At 31.8% G+C, this 11,618-nt stretch overlaps 1 protein-coding gene across 3 annotated transcripts; it reads left to right on the forward strand.

Annotated features, from left to right (window-relative positions):
• The first annotated feature begins 918 nt into the window (after positions 1–918).
• Positions 919–11,000, forward strand: LOC143081069 (uncharacterized). Of its 3 annotated transcripts, XM_076257313.1 has the most exons (7): positions 919–1,033; positions 2,036–2,516; positions 4,534–5,503; positions 5,943–6,071; positions 6,537–6,603; positions 7,944–8,448; positions 8,726–11,000. In XM_076257313.1, exons 2-4 carry the CDS (start codon positions 2,051–2,053, stop codon positions 6,007–6,009), a joined length of 1,503 nt encoding a protein of 500 aa, XP_076113428.1. In that variant the 5' UTR covers positions 919–1,033; positions 2,036–2,050; the 3' UTR covers positions 6,010–6,071; positions 6,537–6,603; positions 7,944–8,448; positions 8,726–11,000. The 3 variants fall into 3 exon arrangements, with proteins under 3 accessions (XP_076113428.1, XP_076113422.1, XP_076113436.1); XM_076257307.1 differs by having other exon boundaries at positions 7,944–10,994; XM_076257321.1 differs by lacking the exon at positions 6,537–6,603 and having other exon boundaries at positions 7,944–10,995.
• Positions 11,001–11,618: the final 618 nt, after the last annotated feature.

Below are 11,618 nucleotides of genomic sequence, written 5' to 3' on the forward strand. Positions count from 1 at the left end.
TTTTTTTTGATTGTTGTTGGTGGCTCTATGTTAACCTGTTCTGTGAAGTCCTACTCAATGTTTTTTGTCAATAAAATTTGAAATATTTAGTTGGTTTTAAAGTCTGAGTCTGAATATTTGGAATAAATTTTAAATGTGCAATATCATTAAGTTGGTTCGTTAATTGTTGCGAACATTACACAAGGTATAACATTAATACGTTCAACATCTGTAGCATAGAATCATAAATTCACAGGGTTTGATGGGGTAGGCAACCTATACAACATCAAAGTAGATTATTTCAAATATGATCAGATCATGTGTATGTGTATGTAACATACAAATTGCAAACGTTAGCCATCATCACTATCCGTGTTCAAAGCATTGATCCACGATTTCTCCCCGAAAACATGATATTTCACTGTTATTTAGATTTTGCTCTGCTAAATCATGTAGATATATAAAATATCATATTCAATCTCAATTTGTATATATCCCTCGTTTATCTGGAAAATATTGACTATTGAAGAAAAAAAGAAGCGTGGTAGTTTTATCTTTGCTTTCCAAATTAGTCACTCTCTGTTTTTAATGTCATACTTAAAACAGAAAGTCACTAATCCGTAATTTAATACAAATTATACCTTAAAATTGAAATCATTTCCTCAATATTTTATATCTAACAAGGACCACAAAATATACCTATGCCACATTATTGGTGATGAATATTTATGATGTTGATAAGCCCAATCTATTCACTGCATCGGTTCACTGCAAACTTAAGGGCATTTTACAGCATTAAACAAAGAAAAAGGAACAGGAATGTTTTACCGCGATGACATGTATTTATAAATAAACAGCGTGTCAGCTTATCAAATACTACGGAATAAAAGTTTCTTGTCAGTACAATGTATCAGGAAGGATAACCCTATTTTGCATTTTGTTTTTATAATAAGGACGTATTGTGTATCACGCAATTAGGTAGTAGGTTTATCCATAATTTCATTACTTTAAACTCTCATGTTTACCTTAAACTACCGCAAATTAAACGTTTTATGTAAGTATATCAATATATTATCTTTTTGTTTAAATATTTTTTATTAAATATTTGTAATATTGGTCGCATTATAAATAATTATAGAATAATTTATTTTCGGTTAGAATTCGATTGTTACATAGGGACGACGTAGATGTCTTTAGTTTTGTGTTGTTACGTTGTTAAAATCTGTTGCGTTTGATTTTTATCTGATTTAGATTCGTAATATGAAAAATTGCATAATTTAGAATCTCGTGTTATTAACACAAATGAACAGCTCAAATAAAAATTAACATTGACTGCCCAGTTGAATTATTTTCTCTGGTTTCGGTTTTAAATTTAGAATAGAATTGTTATATGTGCTTTAAAAACATTGCGTGGAGGAGCATACATTTGAGTGCAACAAAATACTTGTATGGTTACATTTTGTCGATGCATGACTTTTCATGCTGTCGTTTGATTTTGTAATCTTTTATATAAACGTTTTTTCAATGTAGGAACACCATTAGTTTTTAAACTATAGCTTTTACCTGGAATGGTTTGATAAAAACTATTTAAGATACGTAATAATATAAACATTATTGTCCTACATCTGCTTACTGTTAACATTTGCCTCTGCGTATACTTTTTTGATACCAAAATGAATGCATAATGATTTCTTCTGATAGAGCTCTAAGAATATATATACAAATGGCTCTGTTTAGTATATTTCTGGAATATACTTTTAACAGAACAGTAATTTTCATAATTGCTAGTAAGATCTTTCTAACAAAAATAGCAAAACCATACTAAAAGGTTTCAAAATATGAATTGAATAATAATATCAGATTAAGACAATCAATTTTAAACTTTTATTTATTAAAAGGACTTTGAATAACCCAAGAAACATGTAGTTTTGTTAAAAAAAAAAACAACAAATTTAAGACATTTTGAGAGTACAAAGCATCTTCCATAATTGCTTTTTATAGTACACTTATTTTTTCTGTAGTTTCCCGCCTGTTGACATTTAAATGACAATTTTAGATAAACACAGACATAATGAAAAGTAAATGGAAAAACTTTCTTAACCTTCAAAACAAAGAATACCATGTTTTTGCCAATTATAGTGACGATGATGGCGAATTGGTAAACGGGTTGCTACAGCCCTTCGAAAATAGCAATTGTTTGTTCTACAACCCTGATAGAGATGGGTTACCAGGTCAACCAATCATGCGCGGTCTTATCGAAAAAGGAATGGAACAGTCCAAGATTACCATGCTTTTTATCACAAAGAATTTTTTGTCTGATGAGTTGTGTATGTTTATGGCCAATCTTGCTATTTGGAAGTACATGAAAACGAAAGGAATTCATCGTGTTTTACCAATCATCCTTCAGCCATGTAAAATACCCAGATATCTGAAAGTTTTAAACTGTATCCATGTCTGGAAATACGCATCTACTAGATCAAGTAATAATATGATGTACCAGACGCAAGCCATTACTCGATTAACAAAAGCCATTCTAGGTAATATTTTTTATACACTCTGTTTGAAAATATCATAATATTTGTATTTATACTTGTATGCCTTGTCTTTCATAGTGAGTGCGCGCTATATTTTCTGGTCGTTAGTCTTTACATATATGTCCCTGACAATGTCAATAGTCTGGTTTAATCGGAAATTATGTTTTTTTTTGTAAGGTGGTTTTCATAGGAATTGTAATTACATCAACTTGTAACATACAGTACATGTACATAATAATATGATTTACAAAAAAGATATATGATAACTTGGGGTTGAACCCAGATTTCGCGGTTCAAAGCGTTTACAAGAATCCTAAAGAACAAATAAATGTGATAGGGTGGCTGAGGATGGAGATTTATGGGCACAGATTCTTGTGTATTACTGAATATTTCAAAAGACTTATTAGTCTATTTTGCTGAGATTGATTCAGATATATTTTAGTTTTCTATCGAAGTCGAGAGAATATCTTATTATAAAAACGATCTTGTTATGGGAGTACACACCTTTTTTTTGTTAAATTTCATATCAAAATATATTGCTACTACATAAAAGAAATGCTTATATCGATAAGCCTTTTGCATAGACTGGCGATGAAAACCAATAATATAATCAGGGGAATAATCAGTTTCTGTGTTTGTTTAATCAAACTTAAATAAAAACTATAAGCGGGATTCGTAATTTCGTTTAAATTATGATGAACAGTTGAAATATTCAAATTCATATCGTTATTTTTCATTGTAAGTTTTAATTCTAATGTATTTTTTAAAATATGACACTGATATAAATTTATAACTTGATTCTAAATATATTTTTTTGTCTTGTTTGTTTTCTGTCTCTTTGACATGTACGAATCATCTTTTATTCATTTTGGTTTAAGGATTATTAGGGTTAAGTACACCGGAAAAGGGAAGTAATTGAAGTAACATGATAAAATATGTACTTTTGTATAACTAAGTATCTACTTCGCATAGAGATAGTGTACCAAATTTTAATACTATCGATTACTTGATAACAGTGCAAAAGGTATAGATCTTCAATGCTCTTCAACTTTGTATTTGTTTGTCTGTAAACTTTTTTTATCTGAGCGCCACTGATGAGTATTATGTAGACGAAATGCGCGTCTTGTGTATTGAATTATAATCCTGGTACCTTTGATAACTATACTGTACACAAAATAGGACATAACGTGATAGAGTAAATACTGAAACACGAAACTTAATCAAGAAACCGAAGTTCATAATTATGAAAACACATCATGGGCCATGAAAATGAATCCATACAATATAACAAGACAACTGCATAATATATAAATCAACCACATGATATAATGAAACAGGTAAATATTTTATATCAAAATCAAAGTACTTAAGTTTCAAATAGCCAAGCTTCATAGAACAAAGCATGGCTTTTAAAAAGACTTTGTAAAATAAATGAAAATTGAGAATGCGGAAGTTGAACATATTGAATAGGGTTGTAAACTTTGTTTGAAGTTTGAAAGACTTCGGATAAAAAACTAAATTTAATACACGTTTTTTTTAATGTTCCTACAAAATGTTGGAAGATCCTGAAAATGGGGGATATTCCAACGAACAACTACATAGTAGCAGGTGCATAGTTCTATCTGTGACGTATAAAGGATCTGGGTTTAAAACTTAAAGAGGAGTTGATTACACAAAATAAGGAATTTCTTTTGTTAAAAATCATCAAAACATATATAAGCAAATAAGCAAATAATGATCATCCACAAGTGCACAACCCTTTTGTGAAGCTTCATGGACATGGTTTAATCAATCTTAGCGAAATGGACGGCAATCATGTTGAATATTTTGTTGAATGATGGAATAGTCATTTTAAGAATGTTTTTTTTTTAAATTGTTTAGTGATGGCTTGCGTTAGTCTTGCCATCCGAAACTTTCAAGCAAGTACTAACGGAAACTATGTATTACGAATGTCAAGGAGTTTGAATACTTTTGTATCTCGTTTCGTGTTACTACCAATTATTATTTTATTCTACTATAGAACCACCACCAAAATTTAGACGAATAAGATGGAATGGAATAAAAACACTGACGTGGACACGTAATATTGTGGAAAAAATAAAGAAATCGGCTTTGAAAGAAAAGGCTTCAAATCAGTCAATACACAACATCAATCTATTTCAACTATGGCGATTAATAGGTGTATTAAAACATTGCTTTCTAAACTGCCGGTACGGCCATTGTTCATTTGCTTGCAGTGGAAGAGAATTCACCAGATTTATAAGCCATGCAGAAAGATGCAGATATAGACCAATCAAGTGTCCAAACAAAGCTTGCCAGACTTTCCTTCCGAAGTGGTGTGTCGATAAACATGTGGAAGACTGTCCACTAACCAGGCTAACGTGTCCATCAGTTGGATGTGGAGAGGAAATCAAAAGATGTCAAATAGAACAACACTTGTTTAAATGTCAACATCGCACTATTTTGTGTCCGAACCACCATTACGGATGTGACCAACGACTTACACAAAAGGACGCCTTCAAACATTCTGAGACCTGTTTGTTTGCTTCATTTCTTTGCAATAAATGTGGTCAAATAATAATGAAAAAAGACATACATGAACATGAAAAGTATTGTATAAAGTCTGAAACAAAATGCAAGCTTTGTAAAAAGACGATGATTCGTGAAGAAGAGCTTTTTCACTTGGACGTTTGCGAAATGGTGGTAGTCTCTTGTCCAAACATAGGTTGTGGAATAACAATTGCCAGGCACAAAATTTCACAACACAAGTCAAAATGCTTACTCACAAATATCTGTTGTTCAAATTCTGAAAGAGGATGTAACGCCAGAGATAAAAGAATAAGTATACAAAATCATACTGCATGGTGTCCATTTCGACTCTCAGAGTGTGAGTTTTGTGGGAGAAAATTGATTTTCAAGAAACTTAATTTCCACATTAAAAACTGTCAGACGAAGAAGACATGTCCATTATGCGGATCGTCCTTTCCTAGGTAAAGATATTTTAATGCAGGCTACGAAAAGGCAAATCGTTAAAATGAACAAATAAGACCACGACCGAAATAAAAAGTATACACAGAAATTAAACGATACAAATCGTATCATGTATTTGGAAGGGTAAACTGTTCCTGTTCTAAAGGGTTTAATGTGTTAAATTGTTGACCACTGCTGAAAAATGTATTGTTAATAAGGATTGTATATCTAACTTAAATACTATTTTAAATAACATGTAAAAGACTTATTGTCCCTGTTTACAATCATGTCCGGTCTAAATAAGGATATGTGTTCAATTTAATCAAAATTAAACATAAGATTTACATCTCGAGGTTATGGGTCAATGTTGTATCCCCTCTGCTCTTTGCGGTGTCATTGTCCATTTCTAGAACTTTCAATAATAATGAATTAATTTGTACTTTTGGAATTTCTTTGTAGGTCAACTTGGGAAAGCGTACGTGTCAAAGGTATAACAGGCGTCAATGTGCTGGCGTTTATCCTGTGAGAACTGACACATTGGAAGACAACAAAAAGTTATGTACGGAGCATGATTACACTCCTACAGTAGTAAGTCTTCTGTATAATCCATTTGTGAAAGTGAAAAAGAATAGAAGCGGTCATAACTTTATACCAAAGTGAACAAACCTTTTTTTAATTTCGGGTGTGCTATGTGAAATGACAGGAGTCTACCTAAAGTTGAGTAGGAATTTTATTTATCGCTATTAGTTTAGCCGAACATTAAAAACAAATGTTTTAATAATATATTTACATGTAAATAAACTGTCTTTAAAAGTGTCAACATGCCATCATTTGAAAATATTCCTATTTTAAAGCGTCGACCTGCCGACTTGCCGACCACTAAATACATAGGTATTTACTTCATTTTTTCGTTCAAAATTGACTACTTTTTATATTGATGACTATCAACTGATTAAATTTTGAAATATTCCAGGAATTATTGACTTGAATACAAGAAGATTAACGATGCATGTGAGACATCGGGTGTTCTTTCTTTATGTTTTTAATTTGCAGGAGCAACCTGGTTCATATTTACCTGATGGTCCAGCATATTCTTCTCAACATGAACAGCCACCAAAAAGTAAGAACAGTTTAAATTATTTTACAGTCATCTTCTATTTTGTTATGAATAGAAACAGCAATTTAAACTTTTAAAATGAAAATGATTTTCATGTCCACCACAAATTTGAAGCGTCTTGTGACTTCCCTCTTTCCCATAGGAAATTGAGCAATAGTAAATGCCTGTTCTAAGTTTGGAACTTCTCAAATGGTCGTCTTTTGTTATAATATCATCTAAATAATATGTTTTTAACCAAAATCTGATAGTTCCTGTTTGTTTTTTTTTATATTTAAGAATTGTGTGCGATTAAGAACTACACAATGTATTGACAATTAACTGGTTCTCATCAGTTGGCGTCCATTGTTTGTCGTCGTCGGTAACTTCAACAAAAATCTCTAAAATTACTGGTAAAATTTTACCATTAGTTTTCAAAATGTGGTCAACGAACCCTCCTGCCAACCGACATAGTCGACATGGCTTAAAATGGAACAAAGATTCAAAATGCAAGTTCAGTTAATTATCTTGAAAACTGCTATAAATAGAAGGAAAAAAAGGACTGAAAGATTCAGAATGTTGATATCTACCTGCTAGTCACTAACGTCTAAACTGTCAGACGACGTTTTATAGGAGTTATCATCCTTGAAGGTTACATTTTACCATTCATTATATATTTGTGTATATCAAAATATAATTAAGACAGAAATAATTTAATTGGGATGAAGAATCACAAAGACAAGATCTTCATAAAAACTAAACATGGCCATAATAACAAGACGACTCCACATTGAAGTAATTGCCCTTCAATGACAGTTTTTTTAAACCTTTTTTGATAATTTAAAAGCATAAATTTTTAAAAATCAACAATCACTTGCAGGACAAAATTCATTAACATGTTAACATCTTGAAGATCTAGTTGCGCAACACAGGCTCTTTAGAGTATGTAGCTAATAATTATTTGAAACTAAAAGGAATCGTACTATAATTGTTTTCTCAACATTAGCTTATGCCCATTTAATATTTTTACTTTCATAACAGATTCACTCGTCAGTTCAGTAAGTTCGAGGGGAATTTATCGTACAAATTGTGACTCAAATACATGTTTTAATAATTTGTATGAAAAGTGTTCATACAAATTAATCTATAAGGGATCTGAACGTAAAGTGTATCCACATCTTCCACACCATTTTAGATCTTCATATTCTTCCTACATAATTATTTTATTTAAATTGAAAATCCGATTTATATACATGATATTTAAACGAGGTGTAGGCATAACTTCAGCTACGCAAAATCACAAAACCCCAAGGTAAATATCACCATCATGATTTTTATACGACTAGATTGCAATTAAATTATTTTAGGTGATCCTAAAGACAATCATCATTCTACTTATGGAAAAAGTACAGTTTCAATTCCATGGCGAACAAGAACAAGTCGTGGCTGTTCAGAAATTGGTGGACCTCAGACCTTGGAAGATTTTCTAAAAGAAATTCTCCGCACGAATATTAATTTGAATTCGTTCGTCGAAAAGAAACGAAAAGTTGGATTCCAACATTAAACATTTACATCTACAAGAACACTCTTCTTTGTGAAGTTTTTAAGACAGGTCGTAGACGCAAGAATTCATCATGCCAACGCAATGAAACAATTTGTATTAACTGTCCTTGAGTTTATCTTTTGTAATGTTAAGTGAACTGAACTGAAAAAATAGTGATTCAAATTTAACCGTATATCGTACACAAGTCAATAATGTCTTGTGAAACATACATCGTGAACGTTTGGGAGCAATATTTGTAATCATATGCATAATTATAAAGTTTCGAAACCCATAAACAAAGAAAACTACCAAAATATTGGCCAGTTAAGGTGGTACCTAACACTACAGGGAGATAACTCTGAAATATCAGCTAAACGTTTTAATTACGTTGCGTTGTGAAGGCAATATAAAGCTTCTCAATGATCAAAATTAGTGTTTGTCAAACTGCTATATAACCAGTGTAATTTTTCTGATAAAACGCTTGGTTCAATTTTTTTGAATTTTTTATATTTTTGTTAAAGGGTCAAAGTAAATACTTTGTCAAAATTTAATGAATATTAAACGAGCCAAATTAATTTTAGTGAAAGTGTTGGGTACCACCTTAAGCGCAGGATAAATATGTAAATGTACCCTGCCAAGTACACTCTGTTTTTTAAAATGTATATCTGTTTTGTATCGATCTAATTGCGTTTAATACCTTTCAACTATTTAAAGTGTGTTCTCATTTGTACTGTTACATCACTGTCCCAGGATAGGAGAAATGTTGACGCTCATAAGAACTAATTTAACTTCGCAACATTCTGATTCTGCCCAAGTCATGAGCCTCTAACTCAGTAATTGTCGTTTGTTCTATATCATATTTGTTTTTTATTCATTTTTGAACATAAAATAAGGGCGTTATTTTTCTCGTTTGAATTGTTTTACATTTGTCATTTCCATACCTTTTATAGTTGACTATGCTGTATAAGTTTTACAAATTATTGAATGCCGTACGGATATGTTAATGTCTATGTCATTAAGTCTCTGGTGAAAGGTTGACTCATTGGTATTGATGCCACATCTTCTAATTCTTATAATGACTAAGGATTTCAGTGTACGTGTTATTAAAGTTCTGTATAAATTTGATTAACTTATGTCTCATCCCTTTTGCATATTTAAGCAAATGAAAGATGGTTAAACTGAACTAATCTACGAGTTATTGTTAATTAAAGACCTTTTTACCAATGTTTTGCTGTCTTGTTTGTTCCGATCATGTGATCTGTAATAGATTAAGCAATCAGCAAAAAATACTTTCAAGGCAAATAATACTTCATACAGGAGTTAAAGCTCTTGAATGTCGATTTTCGTCAATTTTGGAGTAAAATTCTTAATTGATTGGTAAATATAGAAACAAGAGTGCACACACTGAAATGTCTCGCCTTCTTAATTAATCATTGATATTATGTTAATAGTCCTAAATATAAAGCTTTATTACAACTATCATAAAAACTTAACCAAGAAAACTAAACATGGACCAATGAACCATGAAAATGAGGTCAAGGTCATATGAATCATGCCAGACAGACATGTACAGCTAACAGTTCTTCCATACAAATATAGTTGACCTATTGCTTATAGTTTAAGAAAAACAGACCAAAACACAAAAACTTAACACTGAGCAAAGAACCGTGAAAATGAGGTCAAGGTCAAATAAAACGATAAAATTAAAAAAAAAAAAAAAAAGAAATACGACTAATATGTAGATCATAAAATATTTCCATACACCAAATATAGCTGACCTATTGCAATTAGTATTTGAAAAAAAGAACAAAACTCAAAAACTTAACTTTGACAACTGAACCATGAAAATGAGGTCAAGGTCAGATGACACCTGCTAGTTAGACATGTACACATCTCAATCATTCCATACACCAAATATAGTAGACCTATTGCATACAATATAAGAAAAATAGACCAAAATACATCAACTTAACTATAACCACTGAACCATGAAAATGAGGTCAAGGTCAGATAACATCTGCCAGTTGGACATGTACACCGAATATTCTAAACCTATTGCTTATAGTATATGAGATATGGACTTGCCCACCAAAACTTAACCTTGTTCACTGATCCATTAAAATGAGGTCGAGGTCAAGTGAAAACTGTCTGAAATGCATGAGGACCTTGCAAGATACGCACATACCAAATATAGTAATCCTATTACTTATAATTAGAGAGAATTTAACATTACAAAAAATCTGAACTTTTTTTCCAAGTAGTCACTGAACCATGAAAATGAGGTCAAGGACATTGGACATGTGACTGACAGAAACTTCGTAACATGAGGCATCCATATACAAAGTATGAAGCATCCAGGTCTTTCACTTTCTTAAAAATAAAGCTTGAAGGAAGTTAGCTAACGCCGCCGCCGCCGTAGCCGCCGGATCACTATCCCTATGTCATGCGTTCGGCAACAAAAGTTGCAGGCTCGACAAAAATCATCAACAAGCTAAGATCGGCAATTCAGTCAACATGGCTAAATTGTCAGCTGATCATTCCGTATATAAGACATTGCTCTGAATTTTCGCCTGTTTCACTTTTTGTGTATGTACATGTAATATGCATAGTCAATGAGATAAAATATTGTTACATAATGTTGCTTGTTTTCTTTTTATGTATTGTATGTATTTCCCCGGCAATTAATGCTGTTTATCATTTGTCTTATTGAAAAATTGTGTTCGTTGCTATAGCATATATAATGCTTTCTGCAATAAAGTATTCATTAATTCATACAAACAGTTCATCTACTTTATTTATAGACTGTCAACACTGAGGTTGTTAGTTTGAACCTAGTTCATGACAAGATCGAACTCCGATATTATTTGACTTGGAATGCCAGGTTTCATGCTGAATGTTGGTTGTTTCTTCTGGTCACTCCGACGTCTTCCACCATGTGTACATTGAATATATGGATTAAATTGAAATGTGACAAATCAACAAGTACATGGTTTGTTCAATGCTTGGGAAAGTACAACATGTACAAAAAAAGACCTTAAATTTTAATTATACATGTTGAACATCTGTAGCTTTGAATAAAAAAATCACACTGTTTGATGAGCCAGGCACTTACAGAGTTTATAATATGGTCAGATGATAATTATGCATATGCAATATTCAATTTTAATTGTAAACCATTATCGGTAAATGCGTTCACAGCACCACATAATGGCTCCTACCCGAAAGGGTGTGTCATGTCATTGTCATCACTATAAAGATGGTTTTGTCCTGCTACAAATATAGAGATATCAAATACCATGTCCCATCTCCATTAGCTATGACCTCTTCATCAGATTGTTATTGCACCATCACTTAATTATTTACTACAGATTTAAAGAATCAGGGTGTAGAACTGTATCCTGACTCTCCGAAGCTAGCCACCCTCGGCTTGTAAGGTCATACTTAAACGTAATAGTTATAGTAAATGTATGTGAACTTTATTGTGTGGAATCTTCATTTG

This window comes from Mytilus galloprovincialis, chromosome 1, assembly GCF_965363235.1.
Source record: "Mytilus galloprovincialis chromosome 1, xbMytGall1.hap1.1, whole genome shotgun sequence".
Lineage (NCBI taxonomy): Eukaryota > Metazoa > Mollusca > Bivalvia > Mytilida > Mytilidae > Mytilus > Mytilus galloprovincialis.

Excerpts from the sequence above, each read along its gene's own strand:
- LOC143081069 (XM_076257313.1), top strand. The coding sequence starts at position 2,051 with ATGAAAAGTAAATGGAAAAACTTTCTTAACCTTCAAAACAAAGAATAC. Across the intron at positions 2,517-4,533 it reads ATTAACAAAAGCCATTCTAG|AACCACCACCAAAATTTAGA; the intron begins GTAATATTTTTT and ends ATTCTACTATAG. Across the intron at positions 5,504-5,942 it reads TGCGGATCGTCCTTTCCTAG|GTCAACTTGGGAAAGCGTAC; the intron begins GTAAAGATATTT and ends ATTTCTTTGTAG.